The 22,594-nt window shown below is 41.6% G+C and overlaps 1 protein-coding gene and 2 non-coding genes across 3 annotated transcripts; 1 reads left to right on the top strand and 2 right to left on the bottom strand.

Moving 5' to 3' along the window:
• Positions 1-10,662: 10,662 nt before the first annotated feature.
• On the bottom strand, positions 10,663-10,878 carry LOC139651211 (small nucleolar RNA U3). Its single transcript, XR_011695700.1, has one exon. It is a non-coding gene; the product is annotated as a small nucleolar RNA U3 (small nucleolar RNA).
• A 1,045-nt stretch (positions 10,879-11,923) lies between these two features.
• On the top strand, positions 11,924-12,139 carry LOC139651228 (small nucleolar RNA U3). The gene has a single exon (XR_011695712.1). It is a non-coding gene; the product is annotated as a small nucleolar RNA U3 (small nucleolar RNA).
• Positions 12,140-13,493: 1,354 nt separating this feature from the next.
• LOC139651204 (sialoadhesin-like) lies at positions 13,494-22,154 on the bottom strand. Its single transcript, XM_071528068.1, has 12 exons — positions 22,062-22,154; positions 19,064-19,420; positions 18,683-18,895; positions 18,087-18,443; positions 17,609-17,764; positions 16,957-17,205; positions 16,247-16,507; positions 15,659-15,919; positions 15,267-15,351; positions 15,109-15,169; positions 13,816-14,024; positions 13,494-13,587 (listed from the first exon to the last, which is right to left on the bottom strand). The coding sequence occupies exons 1-12, from the start codon at positions 22,114-22,116 to the stop codon at positions 13,494-13,496; spliced, it is 2,358 nt and encodes a 785-aa protein (XP_071384169.1). The 5' UTR covers positions 22,117-22,154.
• Positions 22,155-22,594: the final 440 nt, after the last annotated feature.

Genomic DNA, 22,594 nt, shown 5'->3' with positions numbered 1-22,594 from the left:
AACACACAAATGCTGCATTTCTTTATACTAGCAAACAAACTTTACCGGGATAAATACCCTTTAGGACCGACAGCATTGCCTTGAATTGAGCTAATATATCAGCCTTACTAGCCTAACACACTAGCATAAAACTCAGCAAAACTACAAAAAAAGCACCACAACATGACTAAACATTAAACACCACATGAAACGAAATGATGACAAACCTTGTGCCCTTATCAGCCAGGTGCTAAACAAACAAATAGCCAGCATTTTTTGGCGTTAGGCAGACACACTTATGCCATGCGCACACACTGGACGATCAAGGTACTGTTGTATACAGATTTTTCGCTTTCCGGAAAGACTCCTTCAAAATAAAAGCCCCAACCTTAATATCTAAAATACCGGCCCAAATAATAACATAACCTTAAGAAAATGCTTATAAGAGGAATAAACAAAAAAAAACACCAATAAATTCTTTAAGTATGCTGTGCCATACTAAAGGTCATTTACACTCCCACCAAATCATGTGTGTGTGAGTGATTTTCATAACAATATGGAATGTAAAGCGCAAATGATTTCTAAACTCAATATGACCTTTAATTCTGAAGGCTTGAGTCTATAAGAATGTCCATAAATAAAACTCTTAATACTGTAAAGGATATGGTTGTGGAGTGCAGAGAGTGATTAAACAATCTCTAGGAGCAAGATCAGCTTCTGCACTGGTCGTTCGACAATGGACGGCTTGCCAGAACGCTGTCCCTCCTTTCCCATCTTCTGGTCTCCGATGCGAATCTTTACTCTTCTCACAAGTCCATCTTTATCAGTCTTTGTCTCTACAACTTTGGCCAACTTCCACTCGTTCCGAGGCAGATCATCCGCCTTCTCCATGACGATGTCACCAACTTTGAGGTTTCTTCTTGGAGTATGCCAGCGTTGTCTGGTGGCAATATTAAAGAGGTACTCTCTTCTCCAACGACTCCAGAATTGCTCTGCAAGATACTGAACATGACGCCACCTCTTACGAGCATACATTTCTTCTCTGATGAATCTGCCAGGAGGTGGTAAGGCTACGATGGGTTTCATGGTGAGCAGGTGATTAGGCGTTAGTGGCTCTGGACTATCTGGATCATTCAGGTTGTCAACTGTCAGCGGACGACTGTTCACAATAGCCATAGCCTCGTAGAAGAATGTCCGCAGAGAGGCGTCGTCCAGCCTGCCTGATGAGAGTGAAAGAGTAGAACGAAGAACATTCCTCACCGTTCTAATTTGCCTCTCCCATACACCTCCCACATGGCTTGAATGGGGAGCGTTCATGCTGAAGTCACACTGCTTCTCAGTCAAAAATGTGGTCAGACGATCAGCATCCACTTGCTTAAGAGCTTCATTTAGTTCATTTTTAGCTCCAACGAAATTAGTTCCTTGATCACATCTTATGTGACGTACCGCTCCTCTTATGGCAATGAAACAACGAAGGCTGTTAATGAAGGCATCTGTTGACATGTCATCCAACATTTCAATGTGGACGGCTCGACAGCAAAGGCATGTGAAAAGGAGACCGTATCGCTTTTGCACTTTGCGTCCTTGTTTGGTGAGAAACGGGCCGAAACAGTCCATTCCACAATAGGTGAATGGTGGTGATGGATCTACACGCTCTGACGGCAGATCTGCCATCCGCTGTTCTTCTGTGAATCTCCTGAGTTTCCGACATGTAACACATTGATGCAGATATGCTGCCACAGCTCTGTTGATTCCAGGAATCCAGTATCCATTTGATCTGATCTCATTAATGGTCAGGCCTTTTCCTTGATGTCGAACCTTCTCATGATAATGAGCGATTATTGTCCTGGTAATGGGATGATCCTTTGGTATAATCACTGGATGCTTCAGTGAAGTAGGGAGAGATGCATTTTTCAGTCTTCCTCCCACCTTGAGGAGTCCATCTTGATCAAGAAAGGCATCCATCTGATACAGTTTACTCTGAGAAGGAAGTTGAGCTACCTTACCGAGCAACTTTATATCTTTCGGATACACTTGTCTCTGTAAGTCTTTTATGATGATGCACCGTGCATCCTCTCGTTCCTGTACACTGCTGTGATTTGTTGATTTATCTCTCCTGGCACGACGGATGAGACGAGCGACAGCTTGAGTTGCTTTCAACCATGAAGAAAACCTTGACAAGCGATCTGAGAGACTCACTTGCTCCAATGTCTGTGTATTTAGTGTCTGAATCTTTTTGACTTCAGGATCTCCAATCTGTATTTCTGCGATAACATCCACAGCTGGAGGTATCTCCTTCTCCCATAAGAACTGAGGTCCTGTGAACCAGCTTGATGTGAGAATCTCACTTGCGCTTGAACCTCTAGAGGCAAGGTCTGCAGGGTTATTCTTAGTAGAGACGTGTCTCCACTGCTGAGCAGCTGTGCTGAGATGTATTTTCTGTATCCGGTTTGACACAAACGTGTGAAAACGACGTGCCTCGTTGTTAATGTACCCCAAAACTACTTTGGAGTCAGTCCAGAAGTATTCGTCGATATTTGCCAAACCAAGCTCCGCCTTTAGGGTGTTGCTTGCTGCGACTGACACAACAGCAGCTGTCAACTCTAGCCTGGGGATAGTCGTGACCTTAATCGGAGCTACTCTGGACTTTCCCATAACCAGAGCACAATGTACACTTCCATCCTCATTCACATGTCTCAAGTACGAACACTGGCCATAACCATATGTGCTTGCATCAGAGAAGTGGTGTAGCTCCTTTCTCAAGATTTGTCCAAAGCCAGTGGGCACATAGCAGCGTGGTATGGTGATTTTCTCTAGATTTGCAAGATCGTTCTTCCAACGTTCCCAGACTGGTCACAGTTCATTGGGAAGGGGGTCATCCCAGCCTGTGCCGTGCCTACACATTTCCTGAAGCACCTTTTTCCCAATGAGCAGGAAAGGGGCAACAAACCCCAGTGGGTCATAAAGGGAGGCAACTGTGGATAGTATGCCACGTCGTGTTGCTGGCTGGTCTTTCAGGCAGACACGAAATCTGAAAGTGTCAGATTCAATGTGCCAATGGATTCCTAAGGCTCTTTCCAAAGTTGAATCATTAAAGGCCAGGTCAAGAGCCTTCGCTTCAGCAGCACGCTCAGATGGCGGTATGCTCTCCAGCACTGATCTGTTGTTACACACAAACTTGTGTAGTCTCAGACCACCCATAGCACAGAGCTTCTGGACTTCCTTTGCAAGCTGAATAGCGTCATCCGTACTTGCTATGCTAGTAACACCGTCGTCAACATAGAAGTCTTTCATGATGAACTGTGAGCCAAGGGGAAACAAGCTCTCATAGTCCTTAGCAAGTTGCTTCAGTCCGTAATTGGCGCATCCTGGTGATGACGCAGCACCAAAGAGATGAACCTTCATGCGGAATTCCTGTGGTTCCGCACTGAAGTTGCCATCTTTCCACCAGAGGAAACGTAGATAGTCTCTATCAGCTTCATATACATGGAACTGATGAAACATCTTCTCAATGTCACACATTAGTGCGATACGGTGCTGCCTGAATCTGATGAGAACACCGTTTAGATTGTTCAGCAGGTCTGGGCCTGACAGAAGATGATCATTCAGGCTAGTTCCCCTGTACTTAGCGGAGCAATCAAAAACCACACGGAGTTTCTCAAGTTTTTTGGAGTGGTAGACTCCGTGGTGGGGAATATACCATTTCTCTCCTTCCTTCCCCTGGCCGTGAACTTCCTCTGCATCACCCTTTTCAATGACCTCATTCATAAACTTCACATAGTGTTCCTTGTACTTTTCATCTTTCAGCAGCTTTCTTTTAAGATGACTGAGCCGGACAATGGCTAGTTGCTTATTGTCAGGGAGGTAGGGTCTCTCTTTAAAGGGGAGTGGCATCTCATAGTGGCCATGAGTGTTCCTCTGAATTCCTACCTTTAACATATTCAGGAAGAGGATGTCATCCTGAGACACAGTCTTGTCATCTTTACTGGTGTCCCTAAAGTCAGACTCAAGAACCCTAATTGCATCTGCTGGAGTCACTGGAGGGAGCTCTTTGACAGCAACTCTGTGGCACATATTGGTGACGCTTGGTGAGTCATGGTGTGGTGATGAACAACCCACAATACTCCATCCTAGATCCGTGCGAACCGCATAGGGTTCATTATCTCCTCCCAGGATTACTTGCCGTGGTGCCAGTACCCTTGAGCAATTGTAGCCTATTAAAAGACCAACTTCACACTCTAGCTGTGGTGGAATTTCATCTGCTATTGTGGTGAGATGATTCCAGTGCCTTGCCGTTGCACAGGTAGGAATGTGTGTTCGATTCATTGGTATGCAATCCTTGGTGTAGGCAGGAGGGAGATTAATGAGGATTGTGGAGTTGTAACCTCTTACTCTGAGACCTGAGACCCTTTGACTGTGCATTAATGCATCCTTTCCAATCATCGTAGTTAGCTTCAGCCTTACGGGATGTGTCTCGGTTTGTAAACTATTGCTAACTTCCTGGTCAATGAAGATTGTGTCACTTTGAGTGTCAAGCAGAGCATAAACAAGCCTTTCCATACCTGGATTGGTGATAGAGGAGACCCACACTGGCACAATCATTGAGGTGTTAGCAGATGGTTCCTCAGTCTCCACACTGAGAGACAATGTGGTTGCTGCTTCATTTGTGCTGCTCTGATTTGAGACTGACATGGTAATGGTTTTAGTGTAGCTGTCATCATGGAGAAACGTAGGATGTCTTCCTTTACAACTGTCACATGAGTGTCGGTGACGGCAGTCTTTTGCATTATGGCCCGGCTTCAAACAACCATAGCAGAGTTTCTTTTCTTTGACATATTTTCGTCGTTCATCCAGAGATTTCCTTTTGAACTCAGGACAGCAATGCAGGCGATGTTTACTGTCTTGACAGAGCATACATGATGGCTTAAAATCCGTTTTTAACTGCCCTTTAGTTTCAGTCTCTGTAACTGTCTGTGTATGGAGAACACTGGATTTAGGCTTCCTTTCTCTCAGATAACGTTTCTCTGAGTTTGACTCTGATGAGTGGAGAGCGTGGAACGAAGTTATAGGATTACAGGCGATTTCTGCTTCCATTAACATAAAGGCGACAAAATCCTGGAAGCTAGGAAACTCCTGCCTGTCTTTCATGACTTGAGTGACTTTTCGGTTCCACCGTGATGCTACCCAGTCAGGTAGCTTTTGAACCAGTTTCTGATTTTCTTCACAGTCATTCAAAATGTCAAGACCTTTAACATGAGGCATGGCTTCATGACATGAGTGTAGGAAATCAGCAAATGTCCTCAGTCCTTCAGCATCCTTTGGCTGGATCTTTGGCCAGTTTGCCAGTTTTTCTCTAAATGCTCTCTGTATAATGAAGGGCTGACCGTACCTTTGGTCAAGACGGTTCCATGCATCTTTATAGGCTTCATCATCATTTCTATAAAAGATGCCATCAAGTGTCTTTCGAGCTGGACCTCCTACATATTTTCTCAAATAATGCAATTTGTCAGCTGAAGAAATGTTCTTTTTGTCTATGAGAGATATAAATGAAGCCCTCCACTCAATGAACTGGATCGGGTCACCAGTGAATACAGATGGTTCTGGGATCGGGAGCCTGTTCAGAGTTATGCTATCTTGGACTGCTTGAGCCAGATAAGTCACATCTGCCCGTGGAGGAGATGCTGTCACTGTGATATTAGTGGGCTGCTGGATGAGAGCTGAAGACACAGGTTGCTGTGGAGACACTTGCTGTTGTTCCCTAGTGTTGTAATCAGCAGAATAGACACTAGCTTCCTGCATTACTTCCTGGTTATAGGTTACAAATCTAGCTCGTGCAGCTCTAATATCCTTTTCTGCCTTTAGTCTTTCCAACTCACGTTTCTGAGCTTCAAGTTCCCTCCTCTGCTGTTCCTCTAGGAGTTGAATCCTTTCCTTTTGTCTTTCCTCCTTTAATAACACTTCATACTCTGCTTCCTTTGCTGCTAACTCTGCTGCAGCGTCTGCCCTTTTAGCTGCTACAATGGAGCTCACAGAGTGTTGGCTGGAATGGTTACTGGAGTGTCGACTTGAAGGTGCGACTGTGGATCCGTAGATGGAGCGAGCATAATCTCTGTTAAGCAGCTCACGAAGACGTTGCTTTACTGCGCCACTATCAAAATCTCCATCAACGCCTGCTATCCTTTCATAAGCAATCTTAACAATGTCCTTTGTCACTGCCTCACAGGCATCAATGCGACGTCTTGTCTCACTGGATGGAGTCAAGTGATCTCTAATTTCCACATAGATGTTAGTAACATCGTCCCTTCCTTTCTCTAGTGTGTCTACAAGAGCTGCAATCTGGCTCTCAGGAATGTCCAACTTTAGCTGCTCTCTAGCCTTACGTGCCTGGGTCTTCCATTGTTCATAAAGGTGATTGAGCCTTTTCTCCTTTTTGTGAGCCTCCTCTCTCTGAAATGCAAGCATCTTACCCGTGGGATTCCGTAAGCGACCAGAGCGGCGAAGTTCCTCCTCTTCGCTGTCCTTACAGGCATCCATTTTCTGGTCTGAGTCTCTACTGTCTAGAGGTAAGTTTTCTGATGCTTCCATTTTGTGAGTGGGGGCCACAACCTTAGACCATCACATCAAGTCCCTCTGCAGTCATCCTTGGACAGGAGCCTGGTGGGACTGATGAGGTAAAGCTCTTACTGTAGCATCCCCAGCTGAATGATGGTCTCACTCTTCGACTGATGGTTCACAAAGTGTTTACTTTTTAGCAAACAGACAACACTGTAGCTCCATAAAACCTTCAACACCTTGAACACACCGTAAGAGCTACGAAAGGAGATAAAAGATATTACCATCCTTTTACATTCTGTTTATAGGCTTATTGCCTTACAATATTCAACAAAACTAAAATCATGTGTTATTAACCTCTGACTGAGTGCTATATGTAAGCATATTTAACTTAAAATGAAATGTGTAAACTGTCATTTTTATGTCACATACGCAGATTTAACCTTATATACTGCAGATACTGCAAAACACACAAATGCTGCATTTCTTTATACTAGCAAACAAACTTTACCGGGATAAATACCCTTTAGGACCGACAGCATTGCCTTGAATTGAGCTAATATATCAGCCTTACTAGCCTAACACACTAGCATAAAACTCAGCAAAACTACAAAAAAAGCACCACAACATGACTAAACATTAAACACCACATGAAACGAAATGATGACAAACCTTGTGCCCTTATCAGCCAGGTGCTAAACAAACAAATAGCCAGCATTTTTTGGCGTTAGGCAGACACACTTATGCCATGCGCACACACTGGACGATCAAGGTACTGTTGTATACAGATTTTTCGCTTTCCGGAAAGACTCCTTCAAAATAAAAGCCCCAACCTTAATATCTAAAATACCGGCCCGAATAATAACATAACCTTAAGAAAATGCTTATAAGAGGAATAAACAAAAAAAAACACCAATAAATTCTTTAAGTATGCTGTGCCATACTAAAGGTCATTTACATTACTGCATGGAATTCTTGGAATGCGCTTTCACGCACGCACTCATCTCACATTTCCTGTAGCCTACCTTACAGTGTTATAGCAAACAATAGCAAATAACCAGTATGAATAACATTTGCTGAATGTGAAATATTTAATCAATAATAAGTTTTCTCTCTACTTACAGGAACTGACGTGAAGATGTACTTCATCTTCAGATGTTCAAGAGAAAAGAATAAAAGACAAATATCTGTTTCTGTTTTCATTCACTAGACCACACCGTTGTTTGCTCCGTGTTATATGACTACAGATGCTTTTCAGGGTATTTAGCACTTAGTGTGTAGTGGGTGTTACGTATTGATGGTGTCTGATATCAAACAATTTAGAATTAGTTTCAATAGAATTTAAAGAATGGGGCACCAGATAACAGACGAATCAATTGGTCTCATCTGAAGGAATGAATTCCGAGCTTGCTTGAATTTAAACCCAGACAATAAACACAAGAGAGGACTTTATGTGAAAGAATATATTTATTTCTACTAAAGCACACTCAATAATCAGTGAAATCAATAAAGGCATATGAGGTAGATACGATTGAAATATGGTGAATGAGTAACATGAATAAATGCGTGTATAATAGTAATGAGATAATCAACACACAATGGTATAAATTGAACGCTGGAGGATACGACCCAGCTAAAAAGTGGGACTAAGGAAATAACATCTGAACACTGAACAAGCTGAATAATCAATAACGGAGTTATAACAGACTACGCACAGACTTGCAGAGCGCTGAGTTGCTAATCATAGGGAGACACTAAGTGAATGATATGGAGTGTCATGTAATGGAATAACTATGTGTAGTGCATGAGTGATGCCCAGCGGACAATGACCATACATACGCCACAGACGGGGACTGGAGGAGGAGGAGGCACGCAGAGTCTGGGAGGAAGAGTCTCAGCTCAACGGGCCTGGTAGGTGATGAAGATCCAACGACGATTCTGAGTTGAACTCGGCAGGGTCACAGCGGGGCGGAGCAGGCTGCACACTCGGCGAGTTGGTGGTGTGTGGGTCTCTCAAGGCTGACCCACTCCAAGTTCTGGATGACTGACGTGCCGGTCTCTCAAGGCTCTCGCCGACCAGCGGATCCGATGATTGTCAGATTTGCGGTTTAGCTGAATAGCGATGTCTCAGCAGACGCAGGACACACACGCTGAATAGACGTTTGTGTGTGTGTTTGTCAGGCAGATGCGGCAGACTCACTTCACCAGTTGGAGGGTGAAGCGGATCCTTCTTCTTGGCTCGTGGAGCTGATGTTGAATCGAATCTCGGAGACAAAGTTTAAAGGCAAAGTTGTGTAGATTCACTGTAACGTGTTCATGACCACGTAGGCGTGAAATCCGCGTTGGGCTTGTGTGCATGTGGTTTTTGTTGTGATGTGTGAGGGGGCGTGTGTGTGGGTCAGTGTGTGTAGTGTTACAGCGGGAAATATCTCATTTCATATGCACAAAACTTAAGTTTTGTCTCCCAGTTCTATGCAATATACTTTACCGTCATAACATTAACCTGATTGCATTCAGCGCACATTACTGAGTATTTTAATTAAGCAATATTACACGAGAGGGTGTGCGTTACCGTCATTATTGGCACGACAGTGATGCGGTCAGGACCGAGGCGCTTGCGCCGAGGTCCGTAAGCATCACTGAAGTGGGGTCTGACTAATAACTGGAAAACAATCAGTCACGTCAGTAGACTCCTATGTAATGGAACCTAGTTTACTACTCCAGCAAGTAGGCGGAGCCTTAGTAACGACCTAGCAACAGAGACGATTTTCTAGTCCCTGTTGAGTCAGTCAGCCAACTTGAGCTAATGCTTTCTAGAGAACGCGGGATTTCCCAAACTGAATAAATACCACACATATAAACACAAAACTGCCTTGCTAGCTCAATCTTGTTGTAACTAAGATATCTGCTGAAAAAAATAATTTTTCCATGGACAGATTTAGCTACTATGTCCGCGAACTTCACATGTATTTTTAAGCTAGTAGCGCCGTGTCACCGACTCACCGGCACAGCTGATGGAGGATGCAGAGCGTCTGGTAATATCAAGGCTGAACAGAGTTAACGTAGCGTTATATTTAAATATATTATATGATAATATATGGCGGAGTAATATTTAGTGATGAGCACGGCTAGGTGTGCTGTCATGCTGATTTGAGCACGTTCTAAATGTCTAGTTGACCAATCAGATTGCTTGGTCGGAACTACCTGTTGTATAATATCAAACATGGCCATCTAAGTCCCATGTAAAGATGCAAAACACGAACACTATGAATAACTATCATATAAAACATCACAGTCACACCCAAAATTACAGACATACATTAAAGTCCATCACAATGTGATATCTAAATTTTCATGAGTCTGTATCACGGATTTCTTCTCATTTTGGCAACATTCCAATGGGTGTCATTTCAGACTCTCTGGAGCCTAGGGGCTTATCAGAGACAGGCTGTGTGTTGGTGTTTTATGGTCGTTTACCGAGTCTTTTTCTTGGTACCATCCATGAAGAGTGAAAATGGAGTGATTTACCAAGAGGTCGGTGACCTCCTTTACGATCCAACCACTTTCCTGATCTGTTATCAGGGAAGAGATTCACACAGGATGCGAGGCCCTTCCAGATGTGTGATGATGATGATGATGATGATGATGAAGGTGCATCCACTACAAGTGTATGGATGGAGACAAACCTGTTTACTATGACACATCTGTTCACAGCAGGTGCGACAGATGTACTGAGCTGAAGAATTGAAGGTAAATCCAATGATACTTTTTGAGGGAAGGGGCAGCATTCCCTCGCACAAGGTGAAAAAAAGTCAAACTAATATTTTGTAAAGCTTGATCATGTCTTTTTTTGGTAACAATTACATAGTATTTTCCATTCCAAAACAATAAACACTACATTACTGTGATTAACTGAAAGCACCACCCACCTATAAACAACATACAACAATGTACATATGTAAAGCTCTTGTGTGAAACCACTTGGAGTGAAACCACAATGTTTGTTTGCTCATGCTTAATCAAAAGCTGCAGGTCGGCTCTACAGAATATATCTCTTCCCAAAACTTTAGTTCACTTGAAGCAAAGGAATAAATTGTCATACATTAGACACAGGTTAAACCCTGACACCCAACCACTCAGATCATATTCCCTTCCTCAATGCTCCACTAGGAAGCAGAGAACAGTCATCAATGACAGTGAACATATGAACTGAATCATTATTCACTGTCCACTTCACTGTCAGAAGAAAATATCACGACTCATCATGGTGGTTAGTGAGACCAAACACTTTAGAAACACATTTCTCCAGTCAGAAACTATAGAAATGATCCCTGAAAGTAAAGTCTTAACTGAAAAGTGGATGAAACCTGGAAGTCATTCATGGGAAAGTCCTTCTCACTCGGGGTTTCTGCTCTTCATTAAACACCAGCAATCTGAGGGATTTGACACAAATATCAACCATAAACAACATATGGTGCTAAATGTAAATATATAGAGAGTAATAACTAAATCTGACATCATTCTTAAGTGTTGGATAAGCACAATTTAAATCCATAACTTATATTGTAACATACAGCAGTTTAAAATAATCACCATTCAAATCTCCACTGTGTGAATCAGTGATGGTCAACAAAGTGTCATGGAGGGCAGAGAGTCTGCAGGTTTTCATTCCAACTAAAAACTGCAGCAGCTGATTCAATGATGAGCAGAAGTTGAAGCAGAGAGGAAACTAATCAGTGTAGAAATCTACTGTTTAGAGAGCTGAACATTTATGACTGGAATTGATGCAACATGTGATCTGCATGGAAACACCCGATTCAGATTTTTTTGGTTTTTGTTCAGATTCAGATTTATTATCACCAAGTACATATGAACATACAAGGAATTTAGTTTTGCAGGTTGGTGTGGTGCAAATAGCAAATGGACAAAAACAAAACAATATCAGTAAAGTGGCATCTAGTACAATATTTACACACAAGCAATAGACAATAGGCAATAAGCATATATTCAAGCAGGACAATTAGCAGTTAGAATGGAGAATAGCAGTAGAAAATATGAATGTAAATAGAAAAATAGAAAAATGTACAAAACGATAAATTAAATAGATTCAACACCATTATATACATATAGTAGAAGCAGTGTACCAGACGGTGATGGAGGATGTGGGAATGGACTCCATGATGGTCGTGTAGAACTGCACCATTACTTTCTGTGGCAGGTTGAATTTCTTTAGGAAGAACGTTCTTTGTTGTGCTTCAATGCTGCTGAATTTCTGCTCGCACTTCAGTTCCTGACAAATCCCTCAGATTGCTGGTGTTTAATGAAGAGCAGAAACCCCGAGTGAGAAGGACTTTCCCATGAATGACTTCCAGGTTTCATCCACTGTTCAGTTAAGACTTTACTTTCAGGGATCATTTCTATAGTTTCTGACTGGAGAAATGTGTTTCTAAAGTGTTTGGTCTCACTAACCACCATGATGAGTTGTGATATTTCCTTCTGATAATGAAGTGGACAGTGAATAATGATTCAGTTCATATGTTCACTGTCATTGATGACTGTTCTTCGCTTCCTAGTGGAGCATTGAGGAAGGGAATATGATCTGAGTGGTTGGATGTTAGGGTTTAACCTGTGTCTAATGTATGGCAACTTATTCCTTTGCATCAAGTGAAGTAAAGTTTTGGGAAGAGAAATATTATTTAGAGCTGACCTGTAGCTTTTGAGTAAGCATGAGCAAAAAAACATGAAGCTAAGTGGTTTCACACAAGAGCTTTACATATGTACATTGTTGTATGTTGTTTATATGTTTAAGTTTTATGGTTGTGACGATGCTGCCTTCTTGGCCAGGTCTCTCCTGAGATACAGCTTTTAATCTCAATACCTGCTTAAATAAAGATTAAATAACACCATGTCTTAATATAGAGAGTGTTCAGAATCTGGGCCAGTATCCACAAACATTCAGAGAGTCCTCTCAGAGACTCTTATCTTAGCCTAAAATCCCTTAGCAAGGAGTCCTAGCTCAGGAGTGATTTAGGAAAGTTCTCAGAGCGACTCTGAGCAAGGAATTGACAAGAACTTTTATCTTAGTGAGGAGGTGTGGTCGACCCCGTTGCTAGGTGTGATGCTCTCTTTGGACGCTGTCATTGGTTGATCAAGAAAAATCAACACGCCTCTTTTTGTCATCCAGACTGAACACAAGGAATCACACAAGATAAAACACAAATTACTCGATATTAACGCGTGGTTTGCTTATACTATCAAAAATAAAATAACAGAGGTCATTGGACAAAATCTTTGAAAACCATATGAACAGTACTTTTTAATACTTGTACGGTCCTCACAGGTTGATGCATTCTGCCTTTATTTGGGCGAAAGCAGTAATGTTATTATACTTTACTAATTTGATGTTAAGATTTGGTGAAAATGGCTCAAGACTCAGTAGTATTAGTATAATTTATAGACTATATTGGCAAGCCTATATGAATAGGATTTTTGAACAAGAGTATATTGCAGATGATGCTGACATGTGTCCCATCAGTGACCAGACAATACAGAGAAAACTCGCTATATCCATAGCTGCTGTTTTAGGAATTAAATAGGTTGCGTCACAATATGAGTCTGTGAAGGAGCTGTGATTGTTTGTGTGATTATTCTACTATGTGGTCGCATTACCACTGCTGCACTGTTTGCCTGTTGCTAAATATCTTAACATTGTGATAACTTTAATAATAATAATAGCATTAATGCATAATTTCTGCGTCTTTCAGCCATTTTCTCCTCTCCTTAAGAAACTCCTCAGCTCCTAAAAGTCCTCCTCTCTACTCTTAACAGTTTTCCACCTTAGGAGCTCTCTTAAGGGCTAAGATGCTTTGTGAATAGCTTTCTTTACTAGGATTTAGTCTTAGAAAAACGTCATCACTCTCAGAGTTTTCTTAGAATTTCACCACTAGAACAAACTCTTAGTACTAGAAGGCTTTGTGGATATGGCCCCTGGGGTTTGTGTGGGGTTTCTGGACTGTGCTGTACAGCTCAGATGGATCCTCGTCAGCTTCCTGGCTTCTGGTTTTGAGGGGGAAAAGATAAATTAGTGCATTCTGAAGATAAGAAGAAACATGAATTAATTCAAAACAGGTTCAAACAAATAGAACATGTAAATACAACGGTAATAAAATGGTTCTAATCTATAAAAATCTTGCACATTGTTTAAAACTCATGCATGCTTAATGTCATAGCAAGGACAATGTGCCTGTGGTGCTTTGCTCAGCTGTAATGTGAAGGCCTGCTCACCCAGGAGCAGTTTGGGGTCTTCTGAACTTGACAGCAGCATACTGGACAGTCTCCTCCTCCTCCTCTCTTCTCTGAAGCTTGAAGTTGGAGTAGAGAGGATCTGGCCTTATCTTAGAGAAGTGGATGGTGGCGTAGTCGAGGTCGTCCTGCTGCTCTGTCGGTTGTGTCTGTGCTGCAGCTGACGTGTCACACACATGACCCGGGTTTAGCTGGTGGGTAGACATCATACAGACAAGGTTACATTACATTTTAGAAAACTTTCTGGCCCTTACTCTTATATTTTCAACTGCTCAACAATGGCGGATGGTGCTACGAATGAGTAGGCTTGGGCCAATATTTGATAATATCAAATATCGCAATATTTTGCGAATATCGCGCAATTGTGCACATTTTTAAACTTATAAATGTATAATCTACTAGAGGTAGGACAGTAAAAAAAAAAAGATCATAGTTGTAGTGACATTTTTTAAATTTTATTTCAAGTGGGCTCTCTTTTCCACAATCAGACCGTTTTCCTGGAAATGGCAGGAATTAGCAAATTACACCAAATGGCCATTGTTTTTGCTTGAAAGATCAAATTTCTAGCCTAGAAATTTGAAGTAATTTAGGAAAAATAAAATACAAGGAGATGGGAGGGGCGGGGAAGAAATCAGTTCTCTTGATGCTGTTGAAATTCCTAGTGGTTCCTACGCTGATAGAGGTCGATAAAGTTCTTAGATTACTTAAGGCCCTTTTAAGGCCTTTCTGTTCAATATAGTAACATTTTTGTGGATTGAACCGTCTGTGTTCTTCAGTTTGATTGGTGAACCTCACCCCCCCATTGCAGACATTCATATTACATTTTAGATGTTTAGCTGACTCTCTTATTCAGACCAAATAACAATGAATGCAACAGTAGAAAACCAACATGATACCAACTACAAAATAGTCAAAAAAAGGCAAAGCCACAGCACCACAGTGATGATGACACAAATATTCCTGTCAGACAGAGAAGAGCTAGGTAAAGAAACACAAGGTAAGGAGAAAAGGTAGAAATGTTTTTAATAAACAAGAGAGGAAGTTGATCGAGTGCAAGAGGAGGAAGATAGAAGAGAGGGTGATAGAGAGAGGAAGATATGATTTATTTGGGTGAAGAAGGTAGAGGAAAAAGAGACATGAAGTGATACTCTGTCAGATGAGTTTCAAGTTGCAGTGGAAGACAGGGAGTGACTCAGGAGTCTGAACTGGGGAGCCAGACTGCGTGAGGAAAGTGGTTTTCTTTTGCACTGGAATTGTTTAATTCCTCTTCCTCACCTGCAGTCCGTTGTCTGGTCTTTCTCCAGGTTCAGATGGTTGTTTGGAGGCCCTCTTCCCTCTGGTTAGGAGAATGAATGAACAATTGAATTACTGAACAAATGGCTGAATTTTAAATGCCTAAGTGAACATAACCACAGTGAAACACAATTGCTCACCTAATCCATAGGAAGACAAATATGAGAAGTATGATAACCAGGAGAAGAGTAGAAGTTACTGCAGGGGCTGTTGATTTCCATGGGCCTGGGAAAGGGAGATCAGATGAAAACACTGACAATTAATTAGGGGATTACAGGATGTTTAGGTCCATTACTGACTGATAATCCGACAAAAAAGATGGAGGCTCTGTGTGTGCACTCACTCATTTGTTTGTTCGTTCATTCATTCGTTCGTGTGTAACAGTTTTAGCAATGTGCAGGGGAATTATGGTATGCACTGCGTAGGCATACATTTTGCATTACATAAGATGTGTGTTACATTAAGACATGGATGACCTCTGGTAGGCTACAGGACAGACGTGTGTGTGTAGGTGAACTAGCACATTACTTACCTGCCACAACAGTCAACTGTAAGGTGGAGGTATGACGTCCTCTTTTGTTATGGGCTTCACAGTAATAATTCCCACTGTGTTCAGGTCTGAGGTCAGTGATGGCAAGGATCTGTTCTGATGCTTTTAGTGAGGCTTCATTCTCCTTGTACCAGGTGTAAGTAGCTGCTGGGTTGGCATCACTGCTGCAGGTCAGATTCACTGAGCTGCCCTCCAATATTTCACCAGAGGGACTCACCAACACTGAAGTGTTCTTGGGACCATCTGGAGGACATGGATTAACATGGATTAATTATAATGAAGGAACCTTCAGAGCATCTGATGGACAAAATGTATACAGACACAATTCATTAGTATTTACTATAAGATATGGAAATAAATTTGTATTGTGAGTAATACAATATATGCGCACAGCTTTGTAGAAAGCGCAATTCTGATTAGCCAATGAATGCCTGCTGAGGTCTGTTATTTATGAACAAGTGCGCTTGAGCTTGTTAGATTCTCAGGGGGTTTGCATGACTAGAGTGTCATGACTAAAATGTACTTAAAGCCATTGCCAGCCTGAGACATTTGCTAATGTTTTCTACTTACACTGGACATCTATGAATAGAGAGGAAGAGTTTAACTGTCTGTATTGATTCTCAGATTGACAGTGGTACGTCCCGCTGTCCTCAGAGCTGATGGAGGTGAAATTGTAACCTTCCTCTGGTCCTTCATGCAGTGTTCGGTTCTCCTTGTACCAGGTGTAAGTAGCTGCTGGGTTGGCATCACTGCTGCAGGTCAGAGTCACTGAACTGCCCTGCACTATTTCACCAGAGGGACTCACTAGCACTGAAGTGTTCTTGGGACCATCTGGAGGACATGGAGTAACATGGATTAATTATAAAATGAGGATGTGTTTTAACAATGCCACATACTGTATTTAAACAATTAGTAAACAGTTATGTTGGTGGCAGCATCTGAAACTTTGGATGTGAGCTTGTGACTGGAAGTCTGATGGTTTGAATCCCCAGATCAGCTGGGAAAATCTTGGTGGCAACAGTGACTAAGTAACACTCTACTGTCCCTCAACATCTGCTGTAACTGTGCCCTTAAGCAAGGCACTTTATCTCCAAGTGCTGCAGTGGAGCTGCTCAGTGAACTACAGTCACACACTGTGTTGTACTGGGCAGCTCCCAGGTGTGAAAGTGAAGCAGGGTAGAGCTGAAAAAAACATACATGCTCAGAAAAACCTTTCCCTGCTTAATAAAAGTTGACATTTAAGCTGTTTGTTGCTTTTACACTAGTTGTATTTCACTCACATTTCACATTAATAGAGATGGAGGCAGATCTGTTTCCCCCCAACTCATTCTCAGCTGCACAGTAATACTCTCCAGAGACAGAGGACTGGATGGAAACAAAGTGAAACTGTGGTTCTGTACTGAAAGGTTTATGGTCTGGATTTCCATTCTCCTTGTACCAGGTGTAAGTAGCTGCTGGGTTGGCATCACTCCTGCAGGTCAGAGTCACTGAACTGCCCTCTACTATTTCACCAGAGGGACTCACCAACACTGAGGGAAGATTCGGAGCATCTGGAAGAAATTATATTGACATATAGTAACTTTAAGATGAGGATGTGTTTTATCATGGAACTTATGTAAATTCTTAATAGTAAATAGCTGTGGGATGGCAGGATCCTAAAGGTTAGAGAAGCAGGCTTGTGAATGAAGCTGATACTTATGATTATGCAAATATTCAGACAGACAAACTGAGGGGAGGGAGGAGGGGAGTCCCACTGGGGTCACCCCCATATTAAATACATGCAGTCATGGTACAGTACATTAGGTGAAAGGTTTCCACCAGATGGCGTTATGTTAGTGATACACTGTGGAGTAAACTCACACACTGAAGGAGAGCGGGAAGCCTCTTGTCCTTTTACAGCACAGGAATAGCTGTCTCCAGGATAAAAGTTGCCTGTATAAGAAGAAGTAGTTCCTTCCTTAATATTCTGTCCATTCTTGTACCAGACGTAGGAAGGACGACCAGCTAGACGGCAACTGCTGTGACACTTCAGCTCTGCCCAGGTAGAAAACTGGTCGACTGATGATCTGGTCACATGCACCTGGAGAGCTGGATATATGAACATGGAACAGAAATGTCAATGGAGATTACTCTCTCTCTCTCTCTCTCTCTCCCACACACACACACACACACAGTCAAAATAGCAGTGACTATTCCTAGAAGTGAAACATTGTGGAGTAATACTAACTAACCTGATGGATAATCAAATCAAAGTCTGAATGGAGGAGTACACAAATTCATTATGATCATATAATGACTTTCAATTTTACATTAAAGTCAGAATATTCCACAGTATTGTCCATATTCAGTTGTCATCCGTTAGTTTAAATGTACCATGCTGTTGTATATATAAGTTTGTGTTCAACAGTACCTGTGACAGTCAGAGTTGTACCAGGAAAATCACTCCCCCATTCATAATTCTGTGTTTTGAATTTGAAGCGATACTCGGCTGAATCGCTCTCTCTCAGGTCAGTGATTTTCAGAGTAGAGCGTCCTTTCTTTTCTTCAAACTGCTGAGCACGACCTGCATACTCTGAGTTCCCTCTAAGGTCCTCAGGTTGTGAGGAATCCTTCCATCGATAACTATATTGTGGACTGAACCAGAATTTTGATATAACATCATATTTATAAATATTGTATGTGCAAGAAATGTGCACTGATGAGCCCTTCAAGGCACAGATGGTTCTGTTGGTGTAAGTCACTTTGCTGCAGGTTTTACCGTAGACACCTGAAAGATGGAAGTGTTTTTAAACAGCAGCGTTAGAATTTCATCTTTTAAAACAGTAACACAGAGCAGGTTGCATTCCTGTTTGGATACTGACAGCAGTAGTGTTCCTGTAGAGCTCAATGGATAGAGCATGGCACTAACACAGACAGACTGTAACATGCAGTCATGGTGCAGCACATTGGGTGAAAGGTTTCCACCAGATGGCGTTATGTTAGTGATACACTGTGGAGTAAACTCACACACTGAAGGAGAGCGGGAAGCCTCTTGTCCTTTTACAGCACAGGAATAGCTGCATGTAGAATCAATGTATCCTGTGTAAGGAGAAGAAGTTTTGTCCTTAATATTCTGTCCATTCTTGGACCAGATGTAGGAAGGATGACCAGCTGGACGGCAACTGCTTTCACAATCCAGCTGTGGCTGGGAAGAAGTCCAGTATCTCATCACCTGGAGAGCTGGATATGTGAACATGGAACAGAAATGTCACTGGAGACTAGAATCACACACACACACACACACACACACACACACACACACACACACACACACAATCACAATACCATTTCAAAGATGTGGAGCTGTATTTGGAACTGAATTAGCAAATCATCCGATCAAAATGTTACCTGTGACAGTCAAAGTGACTCCAGATGGACTAGTAAATTTCCTGTTTGGATGGTTTGTTATGAACCTGAACTTGTACACAGCTGAGTCAGTCTCTCTCAGGTCTGTGATTCTCAGGCTGCACTTCTTCTGATCACCATGATACTCCACACGGCCTTCATACTCTGAGTCTGTTCTCAGATCCACAGGTCCGTCACCGTCCTCTTTAGTAAACCATAATGTTTTTACAACTGTGATAGGTAGGTCATCTATGGAGGCTGGGTGTCTGTAGGTGCAGAGTATGTCCACTGTTGATCCTTTTAAGGCACAGATCTCAGTAGAAGTGCAAGTCACTCCCCAGTCATCCTGACCCTGTACCACTGTAACACAGAGCACATCAGAAACCAGAATCAGATTCATAAAAACATTAGAGGACAGACTTTCATCTGTAGTGGAGCTGCTTCATTATTCAGGAGCATTCAGGATTCTTTATTGCCATTTGCAACAGTACACTGTAAATCTTACACACTTCCTCTCACAGTATCAAACAAAATATACAGTATTACACGATACACAGTCAGTGTATATCAACAATACACTAAATAATATTAACACTCGACAGTATGTGAATCTGGACTACATTTCTTAAAACCACTTTGGCATTCACATCATCTCAGCTCCATTGTAAGTCAATGAGACAAAGAGGATCTAGGTACCTAGATGCTTTTGGGAAAAGGGAAGTGGGCAAACTTCAAACTCCTCAGAATAACAAGTGCTGATCTAGTGCAGCAGCTGTCATAGAAGTTCCCCATCATGCATCTATCTACATAGAACTGAATAGTGAAATTATGGTGTAAATATAGATTTTTTTCCACTCGCAACTTGCAATTGTTTGGCTTCAGAAGACTTGGATTATGGAATAATTTTATGGTCGTTTTTTGCTCTTTTTGGAACTCTAAAGAACCGGTCCCCTTTCACTTCAGTTGTTTTGGAGAAGGCTGACATGGAGCTGTGCTGGCGACCTCTCTGTGTGTTATATGGACCAACTTCACCTGTGTTTTAACTGGCATGAGGGTTTGTGTTTTAACTTTCTGAAAACACAAACCCTCAAACCACCTGTGTTTTAACTGGCATGAGGGTGAGTAGATAATTAAAATTTGTTTTATTCCTTTAAGTGCTTTCTGCTGTTGCACTCATTGGAAGTCGCTGGGCACTATGAAACCAAACCCCTTCATTTTTTCTCTGAAATTAGGCATGGGTCATGATTTTCGAATTTTCGAATAGTCATTAAATTATAAAAAAAAATCGAATAGTTTATGCGACTATCGTCTTGTCTTAAAAAGTATATTTTCATAGCTTGCTAGTAGTAAATAGCTATGGCTTGATTAGCCCCGAACCGGTCCTTCTCTCGTCTCTCTTCTATCAAGCCATAGCTATTTAGCCGGACTAGGTAGCTGGCTTAGCTAGCTAGCTCTATGCTAACGTCCGCCTAGCTTGCTAGTTAGCCTGGCTAGCTAACGTCAATATGGCTAGCCTAGTTCTCACCGTCCATGCGGGGGGGGGGGGGGGGGGATCTTTGAAGAATGGTCGAATAGTTCCCTGTAAATTGAAATGCCCATCCCTACCTGAAATGTCCCTAAGTTCTCCATTGCATAAACATTAATTATCCATTAAAAATAACATAGCTTTAAAAAAGTAAGGTTAGTATCATGGGTTTATAAGGAATTTATTCATGGGTTGGTTCACAGAGACTCTAGTAATTAAGGGATTTTTCATGCCTTTTGTACAGGTTTACACGTTTATTAAGTGGAAATTAATAGGAAAGTTCCTGTCTCCCTGAATTTTTCATTAAATTACAAAGCAAAGAGTCAAGATTAAGGGGGTGTTTAAACTCCCTTAATGAATTTTGAGGGGATTTTGCATGAATTAAGGGGTGAATTAATGTAAATTAATGAAAATGTAAGGTTATTTTAAGGGATTATTGGTTTGTCTGTATTGCCAGATCATAAAAGGGAAAGAAAATTCTGAAAAAATATTTTTCTGAGGGGTGGACAAGTAAAGCAGCACTGGGACTTTTTTTTCTTTTTTTTATTGTTCCTTTTCACTTCTTCTTTGTCTCTCTGGCACTTTATTTTGAAAATGGCTATATATATATATATATTTATATATAATGTCAGGGCAAACACAGACACGTAGACAGTCTACAGACAAAGTGTATGTTCAGTGATACATATGAATTTACAGGGCCAAGGACAATGGAAGATGTACACAGGCAGGGTGTTGTCCAGTATGGAGGTGTAGAGAAGGAACAGGAATGCATTGGAACAGGATAAAAGGTAGAACATAAATAATGAGAAGGGCGAGATGCAGGAAATAAAATAGTCTCTACTTTGCTTGGTTTGCTGCCTCTCTGTTCCCTGTCTGTTCACACCGTGGTCATGTTGCTGCTGAGTGGAGTGTGACAGGAAACTGGTGATGAATGCTTATCACTGAGTTGTGGGAAAGTATTCAAAGCCACTATGTGACTATGAGTTTGGCACAGATGTATGATGACAAAATAATAATGTTGACATAGTAGAGTTAAAGTTGGCAAATGAGAAATCTGCCATGAGAAATGAGGAGATATCTGCCATGAATAGTCACACATATTCTCACTAAATGACGAAACATAAATTGTGGTTCTTTTTAAAAGAAAGCAGTAGGCTACTTGTAAATGTCAGATTACACTGGCTGCTGGCTGGATTCTCTATATTTTAGAGTTGTTGAATGATGAACGTTTTCCCTCAACATGGACATAGCCTTTTGGAAATTAACTTAAGATTTTGTCCATTTTTAATTTTTATTGAACCGGAAAACGGTTCAAAATTCCAGCTGCACCGTCATTTGAGATAGCACTGCCTTTAACGTGCACAACACTTTACAATTTACAGTCTTTAGGTAAAGGGATAAAGAGAGGCATCACTTGTGTGAACACTTAAACTGAGGGCTAAAAAGTAAAAAGTAAATGTAAATATACAAGACCTGGCACAGACAGAAGGAAGACAAGAAATCCACTTGCTGCTGCTGTAAAACTCATAGCTGGTCTTCTCCTCTCTGTCGTGGCTTCAGAGACGTTAAAACACATCAGCAGTATGTATGAGGAATATATCGGTCGCATCAAGAATTAACGCAATGTTTGGTTCTCCAAAAGAATAGTATGATAACATTTCAAATGGCCATATGGCCGTAAAACTAAACATTAAAACAACATTTCTCTGACAGAACTTGCAGTGGAGAAGGATGTGGTCGTCTGTGGATGGTTCAGTTTGGAGACAGGAGAGAAACCAGCTGTTAAAAAAGAGCAGGGTTACTTCCTCTTCACATCATTAACATGCATGAAAGTCACATGCAGGTAAATCATCAGGTTTAATAGTAGAAATGACTAGTTTTGCTGTTTTGCAAACTGAGGAACTGATTCATATAGAAAAGAGAGAGAAATCAACCACACTATCACACTATCAGCCACAGCTGGCACCTTCATGGAGGTCCACCGGAGAATAAATATATAACAACCA

Source organism: Centroberyx affinis, unplaced genomic scaffold (assembly GCF_046629955.1).
Source record: "Centroberyx affinis isolate AG114_WGS23_722 - 3 ecotype Tasmania unplaced genomic scaffold, CSIRO-AGI_Caff_v1 ptg001606l_1, whole genome shotgun sequence".
NCBI classification, from domain to species: Eukaryota; Metazoa; Chordata; class Actinopteri; order Beryciformes; family Berycidae; genus Centroberyx; species Centroberyx affinis.
This window is presented reverse-complemented; position numbering and strand designations above follow the sequence as displayed.